The sequence below is a fragment of the Ammodytes marinus genome (genome assembly GCF_949987685.1).
Source record: "Ammodytes marinus genome assembly, chromosome: 3".
Lineage (NCBI taxonomy): Eukaryota > Metazoa > Chordata > Actinopteri > Uranoscopiformes > Ammodytidae > Ammodytes > Ammodytes marinus.
This window is the reverse complement of record NC_137232.1, coordinates 517,900-544,240: the sequence shown is the minus strand read 5'-3', so window position 1 is coordinate 544,240 and position 26,341 is coordinate 517,900. Positions and strand designations below refer to the sequence as shown.

At 41.0% G+C, this 26,341-nt stretch overlaps 1 protein-coding gene across 1 annotated transcript in view; it reads left to right on the top strand.

Moving 5' to 3' along the window:
• LOC307271279 (Na(+)/H(+) exchange regulatory cofactor NHE-RF3-like) overlaps nt 1-26,341 on the top strand; it is a gene marked incomplete at both ends in the record, with an annotated part of 47,973 nt that overhangs the window by 17,926 nt on the left and 3,706 nt on the right. Inside the window, 2 exons of the mRNA XM_080053688.1 lie at nt 1,577-1,709; nt 25,688-25,824. Of these exons, the coding sequence (XP_079909814.1) occupies nt 1,577-1,709; nt 25,688-25,824 (270 nt within the window). The remainder of the gene's footprint in view (nt 1-1,576; nt 1,710-25,687; nt 25,825-26,341) is intronic.

Below are 26,341 nucleotides of genomic sequence, written 5' to 3'. Positions count from 1 at the left end.
CGAGTTCCGAAAAACCATGGCAGAAGGAAGTTTTCAATTTGAAACGCCAGAAGGGGATTTTGCAGGGAGCTGACATTTGTGTCTTCCTGTACAAGCCGGATTACAGTGAGTAAGAGTTGATAGTCATAGGGGAGAAGCTAGCTGCAGCAGCTGCCTGTTGGTGACGACGAGGAGACTGAGCCGCTGTGCCTGTTAACTGATGGAGTCGATGCTGCACTGTTAGTAATGTCACCGTAACTTTGCCCCACATATGGACAGAGGGATCCTGGAGACATATTTCAATATCGAGAAGGTAAACTGGAAACGCCAGCCAAAGCACACTGTACATTTTTACTATTACTCATCCCCCGCCAGTGCGCCACACATCTTGCATTTGTGTTGTGCTTTTGATTAAATCGATTGACAATTCAAACACAAGCAATACATACGGTGCCTTGCAAAAGTATTCATAGCCCTTGAACTTTTCCACATATTGTCACGTAACAACCACACACATACATTTATTTTATTGGGATTTTATGTGATAGACCAATACAAAGTGGCGCTTAATTGTGAAGTGGAATGAAAATGATACATGGTTTTAAATATTTTTTATAAATAAAAAACTGAAAAGTGTGGCGTGCAAAAGTATTCAGCCCCCCTGAGTCAATACTTTGAAGAACCACCTATCGCTGCAATTACAGCTGCAAGTCTATTGGGGTTTATTTCTACCAGCTTTGCACATCTAGAGAAATTTTTGCCCATTCTTCTTTGCAAAATTGCTTGAGCTTCAGATTCAGCATCAGATTGGATGGAGAGCGTCTGTGAACAGCAATTTTCAAATATTAGATATTCTCAATTGGATTTAGGTCTGGACTTTGACAGGGTCATTCTAACACATGAATGTGCTTTGATCTAAACCGTTCCATAGTAGATCCAGCTGTATGTTTAGGGTAGTTGTCCTGCTGGAAGGTCAACCTCCACCCCAGTCTCAAGTCTTTTGCAGACTCTAACAGGTTTGAACAGGCTGAAGAAAAGCTCCACCGCATGATACTGCCACCACCATGTTTCATGGTGGGGATGGTGCATTTTGCAGCTGTAAACTGTAATTGCAGCGAAAGGTGGTTCTAAAAAGTATTGACTCAGGGAGGCTGAATACTTTTGCAAGCCACACTTTTCAGTTTTTTGCCTTTTTTACCTTTGGTAACGCTACGGAAATCAAGTATTTTGTAAACATATATTTTACAGTGTTTTTGAAATTTTACTTATTCAATGAAACAGGGGCAAAGCCTCCAACGCAACTCGGGACCCAAGCATCGTCGAATCACTTCACAGAATGTAGGATGTTTGGTTTGGGAGTTGTAGACCAACAAGCAAAGTGCTACCGTTTAGTCATCGATGGTTGAAGCAAAATTCTTTTAATATTTTTTTTCATGTGCATCTGTAGATGTTCTGTGCATAGTTTGGTTTCAATTGTGCAAACAAATGTGGGAGCTGAAATGAAAAGTAAGTTTTGCAGTTTTGCGAAAAATCTATAATATCGCAAATGGGCGTGGCCTATGCAAAAAGATGCAGCTGAACCCTCTCTCTTCTCTAGGCAATGTCTGTTGGTGTGGACATGCAGACACTTGCCAAGGCCTCCAAAAGGGACGGCTGGTCCAGACCAAGACTGTGCCACATCAGCAGACACCCAGAGCATGGTCTGGGGATGGCCATCATCTCTGTGGCAGGTACCAACACACTGCTGTCACAGCCGTAAAGCTAGTCCTTTACGGCTTCTTTGAAGACAACACATACTAATATTAAAGCTGCAGTTGAGAGTTTTTTTACTGTAATATTTGGCAAAACTGTCATAATAGCCATTCAGCTATATGTAGGTGAAGTGGTCTGAAAATATGTTTTTATCACTTTGCTCCCCCCTGCCTCTGTGTGCTGCCCCCCAAAATTGCCACCGCTCATGTTCATTTTGACCAATCAGAGCGAGGTCAGATTCTCCGTTCTTATTGGCTGTGGGACCTTGGCAACGACGTTGATGCGTCAGTTGCGTGAGCGTTAACGACCCTAGCAGTCTGACACTACCTACTGTTTGGTACTAGGCTACTACGGCGCACAGCGAGTAGCAATGTCTTCACAAACGAACCCTTAATTTACCATTCCCAGGATACCAACAACTAACACCGCTAAGACAGCAAAAAAACGAGGAAAGACGAATGTTGAAAAGTTAACTGCTGAAAGGGAGACGGAGAGAGCTCGAAAAAAAGTACACCGGCCATGTCTTCTTGCCCTATCACATCAAGACCTCTCCGACCGCGACCTCGTCCCCTTCCTCTGCCCCTCGGCTGCCTGCCGCTAGCAGCAGGACGTCCGCTGGCCCTATATAGCCCTAGTCCTGTGCTCAGTGTTGCCAACTCAAAGCGATTTTGTCGCTATATTTAGTGACTTTTCAGCCCCCCTGGCGACTTTTTTTTCAAAACAGCGACAAGCGACAAATCTAGCTTTTTTTCTGGTGTTATTGATTATTGGTTTTTTCGCCAAAGCAAGTATCACCTCTTCTCAACGAGCAGCGGGAGCACTGACACGCAGCCCGCTCCTCGCGCAGCAGCCCCTCCCAGCTGCGGTCAGAGCAGGAGATACACACACACCTCTCCGCTCTGTTACAATTAGTTTGCTATCTTGCCTGGCTGTTACAGCTACTTTTGTTAGGCCTACCAGCACACTTACAATGATTTTAAGCTAACATACATGGTCTGTCTGTGATTAAAATGAAGATGCTCAATATGTACGTATGTAGTTATCATTACTAATGTTTAATCACCTCGGAATCAGACATGGTGTTTGTCTCCTGTCAATGTAACTGAATTCACATGAACGCGCATAGCTGTCGTTTGGAGGGAGGAACTACAGCAGGTAGAGCGTTGGGAAAACAGCCGTTGGGATCCCAACGGCTGAAACTCTCAACTGCAGCTTTAACTATTTCAAAAGAGAGACAACTATAGTTGTAAAGTCGCCAGATGTTGTGATCTAAATCATCATTTTAATTTAATCTTTAACATATAATGTAGAGAAATATTATAAATATTATATAGAGCTGGTCAATGTGGCCCGGGAAAGAGAAGTTTGGGATCCCCTGCTTGAGCTGCTACCCCCGCAACCTGATTCCGGATAAGCGGTTGAAGATGATGATGACATTTAATGTTTGAATATTTTTTTCTAAAGATGGTCTATGTGGCGTCATGGGTGATATGATCTCCATTTTGAATTTTTTGCAAAGTACTACACTAACGCCTAAATCTAAATAATGAATTTAAATTGACAAAAACAAGTTTCACCAGTCAATTGGAAACAAAAGAAGAGAGAACCTACCATCTAGTGACTGTTTAGTAACTGCAATGTGCACTCTTCATATGGTGGAGATGTCTTTTTACCTGCATCTGGTACAACATACATGTTTTTCCCTTTTAATAGTCAATGAGTTATGGCCAATAAGCTGCTAAGCCCCAGCTGTATCTTATTCCCCTGATGCTTCATGATACATTTGTTGTTGTTGATTGCATACAATTTAAATCCAATAAGAAACATGCAGCCCGAGTCTAAAGAACCAATCACAAGCCTGCGCGTTCTCTCCCCTCTGTGTACGAGCCTGAGCGCGTTCACGGAGGGCAGAGAAAGCGTTGTTGCCATAGTAGTCATGGATAGTAGTGCATGACAGTGGGCTAGACCTAGTTGAGGTAGCCTGCACAATGGAAGACAAACCTAGACAGAAGTTACCACTGCCACCGTTACTTGCACCTGCTCACCATTTACAAAAGGCAAAGAAAAGAAAGAAAGACATCAAGAAAAGAGCAGTTACATACAGCTCGAGGTGGACAAACGCCAGTCAACATTGGAATCACTGTTCAGTGATGGCGACAGCTGAGGACGCTGAATGGCTTGGAAAGTGATGCAATGGTTGCCGTCTTTCTCTTGTTGGACAGGTAAGCCTTTGTTTTGTTTCCTGTAAAATGTGTGTTATGGCGAAGTCTAGCCAAGGAAGCTATTTATGTTGCGTTAGCCATATTAGCCCGATGCTAACGTTAGCTCCCCAGTCGTTCTAGGTTAGTAGGCACATTACAAGCTGCATTAGCTAACGTTGCCAATAATGTTCCTTTCTAACAATATTATTAGTCTAATGTTATGTGGTCGTCAGCGTCTGAACATGTGTCATTTTAGTATTGGCTTTTTCAAAATGCTGATGCAGTGTATGTTTTTATTTTTTTAATTATTGTTTTATAGTTATGACCAGTGTTGTGCCTGAACGCGTTCAATGAACGATCGTTCATGAACTCGTTCATATTGGGGGCGAACGTGAACTGAACGTATGTATTTCTGCTTCATGAACGTTATTGCAAACGCGTTCATTCTGGCGTTAGTGAACGGCGCTCATACAGTCGTTCAATCATTCATAGAGTGCCAGATTTCCAAAGAAACCCCCGCTAAAAGACAGGGTAAACAGGTCTTAATATGTAGGGGATAAACAGCCAACCTGGCAACACCTGCCACCACAGCGTCGCACCGCCGCTGCGTCATCAAAATGCGAAACACCGCGGGAAAAAACAAAAACAAATTAATGCAGCAGCACTAACTCAGACCATGGACCTAGCCTCAGGCTCTACCTCTTCTTCGAATGATTACTTAAATTAATTTTATGAGAAGGTCAGTAAGGATCCAGGTGAGAAAAATCTTACCTATTTCTGTAAACTTTGCCCACCGGGTTTCAAGAAGCAACTACGTACATCAATAACGTCAACAGCAAACCTGAAACGGCACATTGAGCTCAAGCACCCGGCTAGCCTTTCAAGGTATGTGCGACTTAAAAAATAATCAAAAGACACCGCAACGGCGACTCAAAGCAGATCCTCCACTCAAATCGCATTAACGGCGTACAGTAGAGGCTCCGTGGTCTCCATCTCCCAGCCGCAGCTGGACATCCTGGTTTTGCAGTATATTGTCGGAGACCTGCAGCCTTTGAGAAAAGTGGACAGCCCAGCTTTCATCAACTTAATTAAGGGGCTGCAGCCATCCAAAAATGTGCCATCAAGGAAAAAAGTAGACACTGCTAAACAAGAAATATGAAGAAAACATATGCGATCTTAAGACTGCACTCTCTGAGGTCGATGCTGTGTGCACAACAGCAGATTGCTGGTCAGCTGTGAACAAGGCATTTATGGGCATCACTATCCACTGGCTTAACAAAACTGATATTTCAAAGAGACACTCTGCAGTACTAGCATGCCGGCGGATTAAAGGAGCACATAGGGGAGAACGGGGTAATTTGTCACATGGGTTGGATGTCACATTCGTTATATCTCGCCACCAGAGTGCGCTAGCTCTGAGATGTTGATATAAAAAAGGTCCAGAATTGGGATCAGAGGTCACATACATAGACTTCCTTGGAGGAAGACAGCTGCATTTCAGGTGAGAGGATGTTTTGTGTTTTTCATGTCAAATTCAAAATATTTTGCTTCTCAGTATTTTTCTTCTAGGCTTTTACACAATGGGTTTATAACAAAACACTTGTTACCCTCAGAAAGTGTGAAGGGTAAACTATAGTTTAGATTGTGGTTAGCAAGCTAATTAGTTGTCAGATGGTTGTTGGCCTTGATGCTAGCAAGAAATTCAAGTTGGGGTTGGTCGTCAAATTTTATGGGGGGTTGGTTGTCACATGTTATCTCAAGGCTGCAGCCAGAAAAGGAACCCAATAACGAAATAAATTGTCAAGCTGTATCCTCACTGACACCCCAGAGAAGGAAAGAATAGAGCAGGAAAAGGCAGCTAGCAAGCAAAAGAAAAAAGGGCAACAAAATCAAAACAACCCAGTGCATCCCAAACTAGACCAGCTGCCAAGGCTACAGAACGTTATGTAGGCCTATTTGTCAACTTGACAATGCAATTAAACATTCAAATTTGGTTCTGCCTCCTTGCCTTCTTTTTAAGATTTTTCCCATTAAGATAACATTGTGACAAACAACCCCATAGTGTGTGACAACCGACCCCTTGATGGGGTTGGTTGTCACAATGTGTCAGAGTGTCTTTGATGGTAAATTACTTCTTCATTACAATAAGTTGGAAAAAAAGAGAGACACACATTTCTAGCCAACACCTTAAGCTTCAATTTAATGTAGGAATGGCTATTGACAGATGTTTTGGTGATGAGCAATTCTCACTAGAGTAAAAAGTGTGCCTACTTACCCCGTTCTCCCCTACACATGATGTGTTGGCAAAATTATTGTCAGATGTTAACAAAGAATTCAAAATCCACAACAAGGTTGTGTGTACAGTAACAGACAATGCTGCAAATTTTGTCAAAGCGTTCAAGGTTTTTGGGATGGATGTTGCTATTGATACTGAAGAGCCAGAGACAGTGGTCCACTTCGATGAAAGTGAAGATGACAATGAACCAGAGCCAGCCTTTGCTGCCGCCAGTGACAGTTCAGATGAAGATGACCAGATGGAGCCTGAGCCTCTCTCAGGTCTGGATCATCCCTCTCTCCCCCCTCACAGAAGGTGCATGGCTCACACCTTGAATCTAGTGGCCAAAGATACGGAAAAGGCAACTGATCAACGCTACAAAACAATGTCGAGAGCTGTTTTTACAAAAGCATCTGCTCTGTGGAACCGGGTTAAGCGAAGTCCAAAGGCTTCTGATACTATGGAGGAAAAGCTTGGGATTGGCTTTGTTGTGCCAAATGACACAAGATGGAACTCTGTGTATCTTGCCATGGAGCGACTGTCTCGCATAGCCACACTAACTACCAAGGCAGAAATTAATGTGGCTGAGAATGATGCCACTCCCCTACATGACGAGCTGATTCTGCACACTGTGAGTGATGACTTTGGCTTTCGTCAATTCTCTCCACATGAAGTCAAATTCATACACAAGTTTGTGGATGTAATGAGGCCTTTAGCACTTGCACTAAACATCATCCAAGCAGAGAAGAACATCTTTCTTGGCTACCTGGCTCCAACCATTGTGCAACTGCAATGTCATATGAATGAGCTGTTGGATGAGAGCATAAAGCCCACGGCATTACATGCCGTCCCCTCATAAAGAGCATCTTGCAGTCACTGAGCACAAGGCTTGCAGGTCTTCTGGAGAACAGGGAGAACATACTCTCCGCTATGCTGGTGCCAAGATTCAAGCTAGACTGGGTCCAAGATGAGGAGAAACGTGTGCAGTACAGATTGATGCTGAAGAGAGAATTTCAAAACACTCAACTCTGATGACTCAGCTGCACGAGAGCCAGGTCAAGCCCAGTCCAGTGGTGAAAGTGACAAGAAAGATCCTGCAGCTTCATTCTTCAGATTTAACAGAAATGCTCAGGTTTCTCGAACAACTGAAGTGGACATCTATTTGGATGCCCCAACCACAGATGGGTTTGATGAATACATGCATTCTTCAAAGCTCAAAAGGCTGTTCATAAAACACAACACTGCACTGCCCTCAAGCGCTCCAGTAGAGAGGCTCTTCAGCATCGGTGGTCTAATATTCAGGTAGGGATGAACTGTGATTATATTCCAGAATTACTATGCCTTGGTAATAAGTACAGTAAAAACCCAGCCTCAGTCATAGTTATGTCTTGGTGATGTTATTCTAATGCTTATGCAGCTAATAGTAATTGTGGTTTTAAATCTAAAACAATTTGGTCAAATTCAGAGCCGGCCCAAGCCTTCAGGGGGCCCTAAGCGAAATATGATTAGGGGGCCCCTCTCCAATGTAAGCGCTGCTGAAATTATAGATATTTGTGAAATATTATTCACACACCCAGTGTTTTCCGCTAGTGCCTCCACTGTGCAGCTGTGCGAAAATATTAGACAGCCGAGATTCAGACCCTCCTAGGGGGGTCCGGGGGTCTGCCCCCCCCGGAGATTTTTTTAACCTTTTTAAAGTGAAATGCATGAATCTGGTGCACTTTGAGAGGAACATTAAGAGGCTAAATCTGAGAAATTTAGTGTGAACAAATAATTTGGAGACACTGGGTCAGATGAATTAGAAGCTATTGAAGAAGGAGACATGGATTTTATAAAATATAAAATTAAATATTATGGAGGGTCCTCTGGGTTGGGCTTGGAGTTCTTTTTCTTTTACGGGACATATTTCTCTGTAATATAGTGAATGCATTTAAATGCAGTGAGAGGAACGAAGCAGAAGAATTCTTGTCCAGCTATCTTTTTTTCCACAGACGAGGCTGAAATAGGCTATAGACCATACACAGTGCATGGGAAACTGAGGGCAGCCCCATTTCCAATTGTTTTTAAATAAACTCAATACACACTGTGCATGAATGTGAATGTGACATGATCAGATAATTTCGGATTACCTCACAGATTTTTAGGCTATTAATTATCTAGAATAATCTTTTTTTTTGAGGGGGCCCCTCTGGCGGTCGGGGGCCCTAAGCGACCGCTTAGTTCGCTTATGCCTCGGGCCGGCTCTGGTCAAATTACTCAGTGATTCCCTCAGTACACAAATCCTTTAATACAGATTAGTGTTACCATTTTGCCAACATATTAATGATGTTAAAATGTCTTGTTTCATCTCATTCAGGCCCAGGAGAAACCGGCTGGGGGATGCCAACTTTGAGAAGCAGCTGATCTTGAATGCCAACAAAAAGATTTGAAGGTATGTTAAATATTGTTGTGACCTGTTTATTGGGCTTTAGAAGTAGAATGTATTGCCAATGGAGATGAGTATATTGGTGTGCAGAGGTGAGCTGCATGAAAATAACAGAGCATATCTTCTTTTTACAGAAGGCAAGAAACAGCAGATCTACCAGGGAGAGACCACTGTAACCAGTGACAGAGGATCTTCTTTCAGATAAGGAGTTTTCAGGCTGGACAGAAAGTGTCCTTGGCCCTGCACATTTTTTTCCATTAATTTTTATTATTCTTTTAGTTATTATGTGGCCTGTAACCAGTGACAGATCTTTATTCAGTGAAGGTATTTTCAATCACTGGACAGAAAGTAGTAACACTGTCCATGGCATTGGACTCTGACTGACTCTTTAAGTTATATTTTTTTTGTTTGTTTTTTACTTATTCATTTGGGCTGAATATTGCACTTTTATTTTTTATTTTTTTTTACATGTATTTTTATTGCTTGTTAGACAAGATGTACGCTGTCACACATGTTACAATATTTCACAGTAGTTACATTTCTTTTTGCGACAATGTACAATGAAACAAGTTAACAATTTTACATTTTTATATTTTTATAAACCCCATCCAACCCTAACAATCCCTGTGCCATTAAAAAAATAAAAAATAAATAAATAAATAAATAAATAAATTAATTAATTAATTAATTAATAAATAAAAAAAATTTAAATTAAAATTATTAAAAAAAAAAAAATTAAAAAAAAAAAAAAAGGGGGGGAGGGAGTTCTCCTAAGATGAAAGTGTTTGCGCTTTACGTTAAAGCTTATATACTAATGAGAGGGGAGAGTGACAAGTTTGTCAAAATAAACCAGTAAAGGGTCCCAGACTTTGTTGAATTTTTCGGTTGATCCTCTAAGAAAGTATTTTACTTTTTCAATTTTTAAAAACATCATCATATCAGAAAGCCACACAGATGCCTTCGGTGGTAATTGGGATTTCCATTCCAAGAGAATTCTCCTTCGAGCAATTAGAGTTGCAAAGGCAATAACATTTTTCTTGTTAGTGGCTGTTGCAGTGTCGTTACCTCTTACCCCAAATATAGCCATTAAAGGGCTAGGTTGTAGATGTAGGCCAAAAGCAACATTCAAAATCCCAAATATTGATTTCCAAAACTCTTCCAACTTGGAGCACGACCAGAACATATGAGCTAGGTCTGCGTTGGTGGATTTACAGCGATCACACGTCTCATCTAGTTCAGGGTATATTTTAGCAAGTCTGACCTTACTATAGTGAGTACGGTGAAGAACTTTAAATTGAATAAGATTGAGACGTACACAAGAAGAGATTCCATTTACACAGCTAAGAGCCCTAACCCATGTCTCATCTGAAATGACTGTTCCTAATTCTTCCTCCCATTTTGTTTTGATCTTTTCTGTTGATACACTACTAAACGACATAATTGAATTATATAAATTAGAGATTTGGCCCTTCAAAGTTAAGGGAATCTTTAGTATGACATCCAAGTTTGAACTTTCAGGTAATTGAGGGAACGATGGGTTGTACGTTTGAATAAAGTGGCGTATCTGAAGATATCGGAAAAAACTGGATTTAGAAATAGAGTGTTTTTTGGCCAAATCTGTGAAAGTAGGAAAAATATTATCTATGAAAAAGTCCTTGCATGTAGTAAGGCCCATAGTGTCCCATTGTGTGAATGTGACATCGAGTTTAGCAGCTGGAAAGAGGTGGTTATTACATATGGGACTTAGCATAGAAAGGCCAGACAATTTAAATGTTTGCCTAAATTGTATCCAAATTCTTAGGGTTGAGCGCACTACTGGGCTTGAAGAAAACTGTGATGGGGAGAGAGGAAGTTTTGTTGTTAACAGTGCAGGAAGTGATGACAGATTACAGAGCTTTGCCTCCTCACTGCACCAACCCGTGTCTGGGGCCTGAAACCAGTACATTATTTTTTGCAGATTCGCTGCCCAATAATAAACCCTGAAATTCAGGAGAGCAAGCCCACCCTCTTTTCTTGGCCTTTCAAGCAATGTTTTACGTAGTCTTGAAGATTTACCTCCCCATATGAAACTTAAGAGTAGGGCATTAAGTGAACGGAAGAAGGATTTTGGCAGGAAAACTGGGATGCTTTGAAACAAATATAAAAATCTAGGCAACACATTCATCTTGACGCAGTTGATTTTTCCAGCTAAAGAAAGGTAAATAGCACTCCATCTCTGGAGGTCAGATTTTAGTTTCTCCATTATAGGTGTGAAGTTGGCTTTAAACAATTCAGAAAAAGAAGGGGTGATATTTATTCGTAAATACTTAAAACCGGAATGTGATATACAAAATGGCAAGTCTGTGTCTGGAATCTGCTTTGCCTTATCATTGATCGGGAAACACACACTTTTTGAATAGTTAATTTTATAACCTGAAAAACCACCAAAGTCAACCAGAATCTTCAAAAGTTCAGATTTACAGGATAGCGGGTCCGTTAAAAATATTAAGAGATCATCAGCATACAAGGAAGCTTTATATTCCATCTCCATCCTTCTAATGCCATGTATGGATGGTGTAGTTCTAAGTTTAATTGACAGGGGCTCTATCGCTAAAATGAACAGTAATGGGCTAAGTGGGCAGCCTTGACGCGTGCCCCTAGATAAAGGAAAATAATGTGAACATAATTTATTAGTAACTACTGCAGCTTTAGGAGATGAATATAATAGACGAACCCAGGACATAAATTTCGGCCCAAACCCAAATTTGCCCAGTACAGCAAAAAGATACTCCCATTCTACTCTGTCGAATGCCTTCTCCGCGTCTAGGGAGACCACCACCTCTGGTCCTCCCCCAGACGCTGGAGAATGCACCACATTCAGGAGTCTACGAATGTTAATGAATGAGTGGCGGCCTCTCACAAAACCGGTTTGATCATTTGAAATGATGTCTGATACTATGGTGTTTATTCGAGAGGCCAGAATTTTAGACAGTATCTTAACGTCCACGTTCAGTAAAGAAATAGGCCTATAAGAGCTGCAATTCACCGGGTCTTTACCAGGCTTCAGTAAAACTGTGATGAGAGCCTCTGTGAGGCTCTGTGGGAGAGCTGTCTGTTCGAACGAGTACTTAAACATATTGAGAAGTAAGGGGATCAGTTTTAAGGAGAATTTTTTATAGAATTCGACTGGGAAGCCGTCCGGCCCAGGGGCCTTCCCGCTCTGCATGTCCTTAATTGAGTTATCTACTTCCTGTCTGTTTAGTGGTTTCCAGGTTGTCCCTTTGTTCCTGTGCAATTGTTGGAGTATTCAGGGTTTCTAAAAAATTAACCATAGAAGAAGTGTCCTGAGGAAATTCTGAGGTATATAACTCAGAATAAAATTTTTTAAAAGAATTATTAATTTCTTGGGGATCAATTATTATTGTCAATTCTTGAGGTGTTTTCCTAATTGTTGATATGAGTTGGGCAGACGACTTAGCCTTTAACTGGTGAGCAAGTAGGCGTCCTGCCTTCTCCCCATGTTCATAAAAGAATGCTCGTGATCTTAACAAGTTATGTTCAGTCCTTCCAGTAGACAATAAATCATATTTCGCTTTCAGATTTAATTTTTCTTTGTATAGTTCAGGTGTTGGAGTTGTTGAGTATTGATGATCAATTTTAAGAATAGAATCAATGAGCTCCTCCTGTCTTTGTTTTCTTTTTTTATTACGTGAAGCTGAAAATGATATTATTTGTCCCCTCAGTACAACTTTTAATGTTTCCCATAATATGGATGGTGATACGGAGTCATTCTGATTGGTTAAAATGAAATCATCTATTGCTTTAGACATGAACTGACAAAAATCTGCATCTGAAAGTAATGCCGTGTTAAGTCTCCAAGCTGGCCTTGGTGGGTAATTAAGTGTAAAACCAATGTCAAGAATAACAGGTGCATGATCAGATTCTACAATAGCCGAGTAGTCTACAGATTTCACTGAGGGAAGAAGACGCTTATCAATGAAAAAATAGTCTATTCTTGAATAAGACTGATGAACATGTGAAAAACAAGAGAATTCTTTTTTGTTTGGATACAAAAATCTCCATGGGTCAATACAGCCAAGGTGCGTCATGAGACTTAAAAGAGCTCTGGACATTTTTGATGGAGGTGCAGATTTGGGACTTGACCGGTCTATGGCTGTGTCCATCACACAGTTCATATCACCGCCAAATATTAGGTGATGAGTATTTAAATCTGGTAATAAGGTGATTATCTTCCTGAAAAAATCTGCATCATCCCAGTTGGGGGCGTAAATACTAACCAAAACCACCGGGGCGTGATAGAGACGACCTGATACTATAAGATAACGTCCCTGGGGATCTGAAATTATTTTTGAAGCAGTGAAGAGTACTTTTTTATGGATTATAATTGCAGCACCTCTAGCTCTGTTACTAAAGGTTGAAGGTACACCTGACCTATCCAGGCCTTTCTAAGCAAAACTTGATCTTGTACTCGTAGGTGCGTTTCCTGCAGAAATGCAATTTCAGTGTGCAACCGTTTTAAATGTGAAAAAATTTGCGCCCTTTTCACTGGGCCATTCATGCCTCTGACATTCCAGCTAACAAAACGTACTGCAGACCCTCCAACTAAAGTTGTGCTTGCTCTATTCATAGCTTAATAAACAAGCGGGTTGGGTAATGATGCGGCTGAAATGGACGGTGCTGTATAGCCAGATCGGGAGAATATAAAATGGAGGAGAACGGGAGAGAAAAAAAAAAGAAAGGAAAAAAAAAAAAAAAAAAAAAAAAAAAACCCTAACCCTGGAACATGTGTGAACTCTAGGTTCGTTCTCTGAACAGTAACGAACCGCAGCTATCTTACTGTGACTAAACTTCCAATAGCCCATACGTTATTTCCCCTACACAATGCTCCCCACTCTCACTTTAACAAGTATACACACTCAGGGCATTGACTCTGAACAGAGATGAATAACATTGTAGTTCCCAGTCAACATAAACAACCGCCATTATTATAACAAGTAGGCAGGCTAACTTTAGTTCACCTCCTATATCACACTTAAGTATGCATTATTCAAACTACTGCATAGACAGGATAGATGGCTAAATGATAATTAAATGCATCTGAACCATAGGATCTGAACAAATAGGCAAATAGTTTTGCTTGAGCTACGCCCCTCTCAGGCTGTAACGTAACGTTAACCAGTTGTCAACAAACATTCTGCTATCGATTATGAAAGTGATACAGACTGATATTTGCTTCACTTAAAATGTAACGGCTCAAATTAACCAACCTTCAGACATATTGATCACTTCAGCTCGATGAAGTTCTGTCGGTCTCAGATTAGTCCATTTGAGTCAGAATCAGTCAATTGGTCCGGCAACCCGACGGTCATAGAACACCTTGGCAGCTTCTGGTGAGTGGAAAAAGAGAGTCTCATCCTCAAACTGAACTCGGAGACGTGCAGGATGTAGCAGACTGAATCTTATCTTCTTCTCCAGTGTTTCCCCTAGAATTTTTTTTAGGCCCGGTGGTAAGAGCTGATAAAGAGTATGCGCGCCGCGTGGGTATCAAATTTCTAGAAGAAATTGACCAAAACGAACCCCATTTGGGATGAGCCTCTTTTAAAAGCCCGTTAAGAATGAGGGCATAGGGTTATGCTTTCACATTCAGTACGTTTGTACATGTGGTGTTTCTCACAGGATTTTTAGATCCTGCTGGGTGAGAATGGACCTTCTAGTGGGGTCTGGGGGTATCCCCCTGCAGAAGAAAACTTTATCCTTTTAAAGTTAAATGCATCAATCTGGTGCACTTTGAGCGGTGAAATCTGATTAATTATGTGCTCTGTAAACAACTGTCATATGTCCTGCCTATAACTATTTCCTGTAATAATTTGGAGACACAAGCCATGTAAACTATTGAAGAAAAACACGTGGATTTCAATAAAAAACAATAAACACTAAGATCTAATATAGACAGGTCCTGTCTAGGACTCATTTCTGGAATAATCTGAATCACCTAACCTTGAAGCTAGCCTACTGACATTTTTTTTTATTTATTTTTTAGGCAAATAGCCTTGTTGAAAATAAATAATTAACATAGGCTACACATCATGATTAGCCTATTAACATGTGTGCTACATAAGGCAAATTCCCTATTCCGACCATTATATTTCATCTAGCCTATTTCTCAATTTGAAACATAAAAATAAAGTAGCATTGAAAATACAAAAAAATAAAGCTTGTAGCCCCACTATGGCCTGCTGTTTTCAAGATAACTTAACAGTTAAAACAATAAATACATTAATATGTCCCTTGAAAATAAATGAATGCTCTTCTGAGAATGGCAAAGGCAGTAGCAGTGTGGCACTTCTGTAAACTTACTGAAACGTGTGCATGCCGTTTTTTCAGCGCTGTCTCTGCTGTTGATACAGATTGGTTGTGTTGCCACGGCGACGTAGCGATTTCAACTTTCTAAGTTTTGCTCAGCACTTTTTCCTGTTCAACGTCCCTGTTACTGAGTCCTTAATATTTCCACAGAGCAGGCGCTGGTTTTATTTTCGCCACTAGTTCAGCGTTTGCTTGCTAGTCATGCTTCTGCTCATTGGCTTCCGTGTTTAACAAGTGCGCACCGAATGCACACGCGCATCGAGCCGCGCGCAGACACACACACACACGCAGACACACAGATCAGCTGATGGGATGATCAAACGAGAGGTTGTAAAGACAGGCGCACACGAGGGGTAGACCGACAGTGCCGCGCAGACGCGCGCAAATGATTATTACGGAATCAATGAAAGATTGATTAAAAAAAAAAAAAAAAAAAAAAAAAATGATTTAAGTCAGGCTGCTGTTGGCCTGGCGGGGGGTCTCGTTGGCCTGGCGGCCCCGCCAGGCCTGTATAATGGTAGGGGAACCACTGTAGGAGCTGCTTGACGTTTTTAAATGCAGCGCGTTTCTTCGCCAGGCCAGCAGACATGTCCGGGTAGATCCTCAGTTTGGAGCCGTTAAACTCCACGTCGTGCGTCCGGGCCCACTGCATGAATATTGCACTTTTATGACCCAAGTTCTAGAACTTTTCTTTTTCTTTGGGCAAACAAGTCAGGAAAAAATACATTCACAAAAAATGTGACTTAATGAAAAGATATGTTTAAATGTTAAGCACTTTGAATATTGCACTTTGAGGTACAACCTTAGTTTCCTACCTCAACCTTGTTCCTACCTCAGATTGTGTTTGTGTTAATAATTATTTCAACACATCTTCTGGACTTTGTTGTTAACAGTATACTGCAGTTTAGAATGGTCTCCTTGAGGGTTTTACTATTTTAAGTTGTAATTTGTTTGTAGAACCTGCCTGGTATTTTTCCAGTATTGCTTTCTTTGAATGGAATTTCATGTGAATTGTTTCCAGGTTTGGAAAATAAATAAATATATATATATATATATATATATATATATATATATATATACTGGAAAAATACCAGGCAGGTTCTACAAACAAATTATATATATAATATATATATAATATATATATATATATATAATATATATATATATATAATATATATATATGTATATATATATATATATATATATATATATATATATATATATATATATATATATATATATATATACATACATACAGGTCCTTCTCATATAATTAGCATATTGTGATAAAGTTGATTATTTTCCATAATGTAATGATAATAATTGAACTTTCATATATTTTAGATTCATTGCACACCAACTGAAATATTTCAGGTCTTTTGTTGTTTTAATACTGATGATTTTGGCATACAGCTCATGAAAACCCCAAATTCCTATCTCAAAAAATTAGCATATCATGAAAAGGTACTCTAAACGAGCTCTTAACCTAATCATCTGAATCAACTAATTAACTCTAAACACCTGCAAAAGATTCCTGAGGCTTTTAAAAACTCCCAGCCTGGTTCATTACTCAAAACCGCAATCATGGGTAAGACTGCCGACCTGACTGCTGTCCAGAAGGCCATCATTGACACCCTCAAGCAAGAGGGTAAGACACAGAAAGAAATTTCTGAGCGAATAGGCTGTTCCCAGAGTGCTGTATCAAGGCACCTCAGTGGGAAGTCTGTGGGAAGGAAAAAGTGTGGCAGAAAACGCTGCACAACCAGAAGAGGTGACCGGACCCTGAGGAGGATTGTGGAGAACGGCCGATTCCAGACCTTGGGGGACCTGCGGAAGCAGTGGACTGAGTCTGGAGTAGAAACATCCAGAGCCACCGTGCACAGGCGTGTGCAGGAAATGGGCTACAGGTGCCGCATTCCCCAGGTCAAGCCACTTTTGAACCAGAAACAGCGGCAGAAGCACCTGACCTGGGCTACAGAGAAGCAGCACTGGACTGTTGCTCAGTGGTCCAAAGTACTTTTTTCGGATGAAAGCAAATTTTGCATGTCATTCGGAAATCAAGGTGCCAGAGTCTGGAGGAAGACTGGGGAGAAGGAAATGCCAAAATGCCTGAAGTCCAGTGTCAAGTACCCACAGTCAGTGATGGTCTGGGATGCCAAGTCAGCTGCTGGTGTTGGTCCACTGTGTTTTATCAAAGGCAGGGTCAATGCAGCTAGCTATCAGGAGATTTTGGAGCACTTCATGCTTCCATCTGCTGAAAAGCTTTATGGAGATGAAGATTTCATTTTTCAACAAGACCTGGCACCTGCTCACAGTGCCAAAACCACTGGTAAATGGTTTACTGACCATGGTATTACTGTGCTCAATTGGCCTGCCAACTCTCCTGACCTGAACCCCATAGAGAATCTGTGGGATATTGTGAAGAGGAAGTTGAGAGACACCAGACCCTACACTGTGGATGAGCTTAAGGCCGCTATCGAAGCATCCTGAGCCTCCATGTGTTATGGAGGCTCAGCAGTGCCACAGGCTGATTGCCTCCATGCCACGCCGCATTGAAGCAGTAATTTCTGCGAAAGGATTCCCGACCAAGTATTGAGTGCATAACTGAACATAATTATTTGAAGGTTGACTTTTTTGTATTAAAAACACTTTTCTTTTATTGGTCGGATGAAATATGCTAATTTTTTGAGATAGGGATTTTTGGTTTTTCTTTACTTTTTTGCCAAAATCACCAATATTAAAACAATAAAAGGCTTGAACTACTTCAGTTGTGTGTAATGAATCTAAAATATATGAAAGTCTAATGTTTATCAGTACATTACAGAAAATATTGAACTTTATCACAATATGCTAATTATATGAGAAGGACCTGTATATATATATATATATATATTGTATATATATATATATATATATATATATATATATATATATATTAGGGGTGTAACGGGACACTAAAGTCACGGTTCGGTACGTACCTCGGTTTTGAAGTCACGGTACGGTACAGTACGGTACGGTACGGTTCATAGTTAAGGGAGAATGAACAGCTTTAGCTGTCAGTAACTAGCTGACAGTATGTAACATACAAATACAATGCATAACAAATCTAAAAAGAATACTGCTGCAATTATCCAATAAATAAAATACTTATTTAATACTAGTGAAGGTGCAGCATGAACTAAAATTGCAGTGGAAAAAAAAGCCAGTGTTAATGCTCAGCAGGCTCTGTAAGCTGGTATGTAAAAAAAGGGTATGTCATCTTTAAGGGTATTGTTGACTTTAAAAAATATATATATTACTGCAGCTCTCTTAAGCTCTGAAGTGCTCTTATAAATATAACAATTATCAAATAAAAGTGCAACTGCATCATCAATTAAATGACAGCTTGTGTATTTTCAGTATAAAAAAGCAAATACTGTCTGGGTTTGCACAGCTCGATTTTCTTCACAGTAACGGTGACCTGGATGGTGCCTTTTCAAATGCGTATGCATGTTCGACGTGTTGGCTCCCTTTATATGTCCATAGCCTACATACATAGGCGATCGCGGTGAAACAATAACCTGTGTGCCGACATTGTTCCACACGTTTATCACTGTTTTCATAATTCTACTGGAATCCGAAGTTATCCCTCAAACGGGATTTGAATGACAGGGGTGCGCCTGCGAGCTACGGTTTCCTGTTGACTTTCGCCATGCAGTTCACTCTCTGTTTGATAGCACTGTATAACATCTTTATTTGCACTACTCATAGACTGTAGAAGAAAGGAGGGGTAGCCTACAACTGCTAGTAGGGATGCAAACAGAACACTTGAGCGGAGAGGTGTGTATCTTCTGCTCTGACTGCAGCTGGGAGGGGCTGCTGCGCAAGTGTGTCAGTGCTCAGGGACGGGGGAGCTTATGGCCTCGTTTGAGATGTCGCCGTCTTGCTAAGACCTGCGCAATTATGACGCTCGTCTTGCTGAGCGCACAGCATTTATGCAGCATTTTTGTTGTGCGCTCAGCAAGACGCGCGTCATAAGCCCCTTTTACACAGCCAGTGAAAGCCGGGAATATGCCGGCCTTTCGGCCCTCCCCCCAGCTGTGTAAATGCGACAGTTGCGGAACGAGGGAAGAAAGGTGCGAGTGATCGTTCCGGGAATTTTACTACCTCGGGGGGTAGTAAGATTCCCGACACGATCAGTTCCGCCTCTCTGTTTAAATGCTCCAGCTTGTTGTTGCGGAACAGGGGGGCGTTTGACGTTCCATAGTCTACGTTCTAAACATGCGACCATGTTAGCAGTTGAAGGACGTGTGTTTAACATTAACCACGGCGGCCTGATGTCCCGTAAAAATCACCAAATAAAAGGAACGGTGTATAATCTAGCTGATCATAAGGTCCGTTGCTCAATCCAAACCCCCGCGCTTCATTTTGCAGAGTGTATGAGTCTATTTCTGCCCAGGAGAAGTTGTACAATGGAAAGCTAGGCTAGGCTAAGTAAGGGATAAAGTATAGCGAACGGGTCACTTGCTAGAAATAAAGACCGACAAGCTGAAGCAGGAGCCCGACGCGCAGCGGAGGGCTCTTGTTCAGCTTGAAGGTCGACCTAGTAACGGGGGAATAGTCTGCTCGCCCCGCTAGACTGTCTGCTTCAGCTGACTGAAGGCTCCGGCTCAGCTGTTAGCCACAGAGCTACTGTTTTGCTAACACATTCCGCCGCCGCTATTATTATCCTAAGTCTGAGCGTATATCCACACTTTATTTCTGTCTACAGTAACGTGACTTCACACACTGTGTGTATGTGTATGTCTGATTGGCAGATCGCTGCCCTCACAAAGAGACTCGCTCACAACCAACCTGTCACACACACACACACACACACACACACACACACACACACACACACACACACACACACACACACACACACACAGAGGTGAAGCGGTCGGATTGATTTAGTCAGTTTGGTTAACTGTCCCAGTGATGTTGGACTCAGCGCGTAGCGAGATCAACTGGCACATCGTGGGGACAGTAAAATACGGCCCTCTTACTGCAAGCTCCAGCACTTCTGCTCTCAATTCACCGGCCATTGTTGTTGTAAAGCAGCTGACCGGCGCGGCGCTAAATGTTTACGTCACACCTGACGCTGTTTACAAGCACCTCTTTCATTCCGGAGCGCTGTGTAAAAGGGACTACTGATGCGCCAGCAGGCCGGCGTTGCTTGGTTCTGTGTAAATAACACAGAAGCAAGCAAAGCCGGCATTTTGGAGTGATGTTTTTCCGTCAATATGCCGCAATCTCTGTGTAAAAGGGGCTATAGTTGCGCAGGTCTGAGCAAGACGGCTCCAAGTTGAACGAGGCTTATATGTCCATGCGGGGGAGGTGCCTCGGAGGCAGCCGCTGCTCGTTTAGAAGTAAAGAGCGATACATGCTTTAGTCTCCAAAAGTCACCAATAACACCAGAAAAAGTTGCTAGATTTGTCGCTAGTCGCTTTTTTGAAAAAAAGCTGCCAGAGGGGTCTCAAAAGTCGCTAAATTAGCAACACTGCACCCTCATGCTGTGCTCACCATGGACATAACAGACTCTAAATCGCTGGCTGCTACTGCGCACCTCCCCAGGTTTCTTTACTTATTTCAATGTATTCTGATTTTTATTCCAAAGAAACATTTTTTGACACTGGATCAAGTCTTAAGTGCTTTTTTATGGGATGGTAAGATCCCTCGTATTCGTAAATCTTTTTTACAAAGACCGAAAAAATTGGGAGGGATGGCAATGCCTAATTTCCTTTATTATTACTGGGCTAGCAATATACAGAAGGTAATGATATGGGCTAAGTGTAGTTCTGGTGTGGAAGCTCCTGCTTTTTGGAATCTTTTAAATTGCAACTCCACTCGCTGATACAATATGGCCGGAGAGATACAATATGGCCGGCTGGGTTGCATGATGTGGTCGCATTTACAACTTTGCTAGCCCGCCGCCTTATACTTCTTAACTGGAAGAGACCAGTCCCACCATCTCATGGCTAAAAGAGATCATGTTCTATTTAAAGCTTGAAAAGATCAAATTCACATTGAGGGGAGCTGCAAATAAATTTGAAAAAGTATGGATGCCTTTTCTCTTGTATTTTGACAACATTACCCAAATTACAGACTGGGTGGATTCGTAGTGTATAGTGTATTGAGTACTGTCATGAGTGTTTATCCCTTGTCAGAAAGAGTGTAAGAGTTTTTTTATTTTTTTTATTAATTATTACAGTATTTTAGTACTTATTGTATTATTACTTCTGTATTCCTGGGCTATTTCAACTAGTACTATTGTACTTTATTTTTTATTTTTATTATTATTATATATATATATATTTTATGTTATTCATATGCATTTAATTGTACATCAAGAGGGGGGGGTGGGTCGGGGAGATATAGATATATTTCAATGTTTATTTTGTAATTGTTTTTTATAATGTAAAAACTCAATAAAAAGAAGTTAAAAAAAAAGAAAGGAACATTATTGGCAACGTTAGCTAATGCAGCTTGTAATGGGTCTACTAGCCTAGAACGACTGGGGAGCTAACGTTAGCATCGGGCTAATATGGCTAATGCAACATAAATAGCTTCCTTGGCTAGACTTCGCCATAACACACATTTTACAGGAAACAAAACAAAGGCTTACCTGTCCAACAAGAGAAAGACGGCAACCATTGTGTCACTTTCCAAGCCATTCAGCGTCCTCAGCTGTCGCCATCACTGAACAGTGATTCCAATGTTGACTGGCGTTTGTCCACCTCGAGCTGTATGTAACTGCTCTTTTCTTGATGTCTTTCTTTCTTTTCTTTGCCTTTTGTAAATGGTGAGCAGGTGCAAGTAACGGTGGCAGTGGTAACTTCTGTCTAGGTTTGTCTTCCATTGTGCAGGCTACCTCAACTAGGTCTAGCCCACTGTCATGCACTACTATCCATGACTACTATGGCAACAACGCTTTCTCTGCCCTCCGTGAACGCGCTCAGGCTCGTACACAGAGGGGAGAGAACGCGCAGGCTTGTGATTGGTTCTTTAGACTCGGGCTGCATGTTTCTTATTGGATTTAAATTGTATGCAATCAACAACAACAAATGTATCATGAAGCATCAGGGGAATAAGATACAGCTGGGGCTTAGCAGCTTATTGGCCATAACTCATTGACTATTAAAAGGGAAAAACATGTATGTTGTACCAGATGCAGGTAAAAAGACATCTCCACCATATGAAGAGTGCACATTGCAGTTACTAAACAGTCACTAGATGGTAGGTTCTCTCTTCTTTTGTTTCCAATTGACTGGTGAAACTTGTTTTTGTCAATTTAAATTCATTATTTAGATTTAGGCGTTAGTGTAGTACTTTGCAAAAAATTCAAAATGGAGATCATATCACCCATGACGCCACATAGACCATCTTTAGAAAAAAATATTCAAACATTAAATGTCATCATCATCTTCAACCGCTTATCCGGAATCAGGTTGCGGGGGTAGCAGCTCAAGCAGGGGATCCCAAACTTCTCTTTCCCGGGCCACATTGACCAGCTCTATATAATATTTATAATATTTCTCTACATTATATGTTAAAGATTAAATTAAAATGATGATTTAGATCACAACATCTGGCGACTTTACAACTATAGTTGTCTCTCTTTTGAAATAGTTAAAGCTGCAGTTGAGAGTTTCAGCCGTTGGGATCCCAACGGCTGTTTTCCCAACGCTCTACCTGCTGTAGTTCCTCCCTCCGAACGACAGCTATGCGCGTTCATGTGAATTCAGTTACATTGACAGGAGACAAACACCATGTCCGATTCCGAGGTGATTAAACATTAGTAATGATAACTACATACGTACATATTGAGCATCTTCATTTTAATCACAGACAGACCATGTATGTTAGCTTAAAATCATTGTAAGTGTGCTGGTAGGCCTAACAAAAGTAGCTGTAACAGCCAGGCAAGATAGCAAACTAATTGTAACAGAGCGGAGAGGTGTGTGTGTATCTCCTGCTCTGACCGCAGCTGGGAGGGGCTGCTGCGCGAGGAGCGGGCTGCGTGTCAGTGCTCCCGCTGCTCGTTGAGAAGAGGTGATACTTGCTTTGGCGAAAAAACCAATAATCAATAACACCAGAAAAAAAGCTAGATTTGTCGCTTGTCGCTGTTTTGAAAAAAAAGTCGCCAGGGGGGCTGAAAAGTCACTAAATATAGCGACAAAATCGCTTTGAGTTGGCAACACTGAGCACAGGACTAGGGCTATATAGGGCCAGCGGACGTCCTGCTGCTAGCGGCAGGCAGCCGAGGGGCAGAGGAAGGGGACGAGGTCGCGGTCGGAGAGGTCTTGATGTGATAGGGCAAGAAGACATGGCCGGTGTACTTTTTTTCGAGCTCTCTCCGTCTCCCTTTCAGCAGTTAACTTTTCAACATTCGTCTTTCCTCGTTTTTTTGCTGTCTTAGCGGTTAGACTCGGGCTGCATGCTTCTAGTCAGCATTTTAACAGGTTTATAGAAGGTACAGAATTTGGGGGGTTTTCGTTTCTTTTTCATTGCCCATAAGTTATTTATTGCTGTTGGGGTGTAAAAAACACTTTTCACAACATATTAAAACGTGCATATTGCAGATAATTTCCTATGATGCTGTAGGGGGTCAAACCTATGGACAACTCTGTGCCGCCATCGTGTGGCCAAAACACTGCAGTGCACCCTTACCGCTCCAGGTGGGCGTATCCAAACGCTAGCCTGAAACCCCACCCTGGTTGAAAGCCGGGACCTTTAAAAGGACGCGCACGCTGCTTATTCTCCGTCTTCTGGTGTTCGGCTGTTTAGCTGATCCATATAGAGACGACAAGTTTGTACAAACCTACAGGGCCCTCTTCAACCCCTGAACCAACCACCACGTGTTTTACTAAAGCTTTCGCCTGCGGCCGCGGCGATCTCCAAGTCAACAAAGTGAGTTGTAAACTGTTCCGTTGGAACGACCAGAAGAAGAACTAGGACACAGGCGGTTTACCTAGAAACTAGCCTTTTGGACAGCGGACCGTAAGCCGATCGATTTGTCTCCGACCGCCATCCTCCGCACAGCTGTGCCCCTTTGCCTCTTTCCTGCGATCTGAAGACCGCAGAGATTGACTCACCAGCTCCCCGACCGCCAAAGGTTCGGAGCCTGGATTTGGATCGCTGTCTTGCGAGCCCCGCCAGCCCCGGAAAGGATTTGGCCTGCCCGCCTCAACGACGACGAGCAGTGGACACTTAGGCGTCCCCCCAAGTGAGATTTTGGCTTTATATTACCTGGGCAGATGTTTAGTTATTATTACTTTTTAAAGTGTTGAACAATACTGTTTATTTTCGAATTGGTGTTTGCTATTTTGAACAAGCTGTGTAATTATCTTCGTTCGTCCTCCCACGCATGCCCATCTACTATGACTCGCAAATTTGCAAGTGGTGCCTCAATACTGGGATCCCGAGGGTGAAGACATCCATGTATTGCAGGAAATGTCAGGTACCACTGTCTCACTGCAAAAAAGAACTGTTTCCAGCTCTGGCACGACAACAAGTAGAGAGGAAAAGGAGACTGTTTTTAGTTTGGACTTATTGTTGATATATTGTTTTTATTTGGACTTCACAGTCAGTGTAAATAGTTCTGTGATTTTTTTTTTTTACAGTTTGTTTATTATTGTTGATAAATAAATATGTTTCATTTTGATGCAAACTTCAGTTGCTTTTTATGGTTCTTTGAAAATTGTATATAGTTTAGGTTGGTTATGAGAAAAAAAAATCAAAAATCAAAAAAAAAGTCAAAAACTCTTGAAAATGTATGTGATGATCACAGATAATGACATAAAAGTGAAAAATATAGTTCAGTACATCAAAAACTTCAAATGGCACAGCTAGTGCCAAAGTGTGTCAAAATGTGCCAAATGACCATTTTGGAGAGTCAGCCTGACTAGTCTGTACTAAAACCTCTGTAATTCTGCTCTGCTTCACTTTATGAGGATCAAACTTTGCAGGGATAATGGTAACACCTTGTGCTATGCTTAGATGTAGAGTTTTAGCCCCATCAGCATCATTTCAAAGAGATATTCATTGAAAAAGTGTGATTTTTTTTTTTTAGGCGGAAATGAAATCAGTCATTTATGCTTGTGTGCAAACTTAATTGACTCTGAGCCAGTGACATAAATACTGATACTTACACATCTGAACACATTTCACAAGTGTTCCTTTCATAATGACACCACAATTATTCAAATAGACCTTGTAGATGCAGAGATATACTCTATTCATTTTGGGTATGTCATTTTCGAGCAGAAACCTAAAAAATAGGCTAGAGCTTAAACTAATCAACATTTGAGAATAAATCATTGATTAAACGAGACAATTTGCTATTATTTTTCCATTCTTGAATTAATGGTAGTGCCCCTTTTGAACTTTAATAAACTATTAAAGTATTATTAATCATCAGATTAATTTCTAATAGCTGAATTAATCTGAACCACCTGTACCCGCTACAATGCCTTTAATGCTTATTAACCATTAACTAACCGTTAATGCTCTGTTACTAACAGTAAGTTAATGCTTTGTTGAGCATAGTTTATTAATTTATGCTTAATTTAGTGCTTGGTTATATTAATGGTTAGTTAATGCTTAGTTAACACGTATTAAGCATTGATTAACATACCAATGATTCTGATAATAGTATGGTTGTATCAGCAGGTCAGAAGGGCCAGTACGCTGTCAGCACAGTGACTGATGGTCCAGCAGAGAAAGCTGGGGTCTGCAATGGAGACAAAGTCATCTGGATCAACGGTGTCATGGTGTCAACTCTCTCACAATCCACTCTCATCAGAACTGTATGTAACCCTCAGTCAGTTGGAGCGTTTGTGATGTGTTGTAAGAGCCCAAAATGTAATAGAAAATAAAACCCAAAATGTAATAACTGGTCGATAACGTAACAAAATGCTGAGCAGCCAAAACGTGATAACTTTTTGTCCATAATTTAGCAACTTATTACATTTTGGGTCTGTTATTACAGTATGGAAAGAGTAAATTATTTTTATCCTAATAGTGTAATAATTGTACTACATTATAGAGTCAATAATTTTTACGGTAATATCTTTGTTGTAGAGTGTAATATCTTACACTCTCTTGAAGCAATTAGCGCTTTCATCCCAAAAATATTGACTCACTAATACTGTAATAAAATTATCACACTATTAGGAGAACATTTTTACATTTTACATTCGCTCCACAATATAATAACTGACCCAAAATAGAATAAGTTGTTACAATAAGGATACAAAGTTATTGCGTTATTGGGTTCAGCATTTTGTTACATAATGGACCAGTTATTACATTTTGGGTTTTATT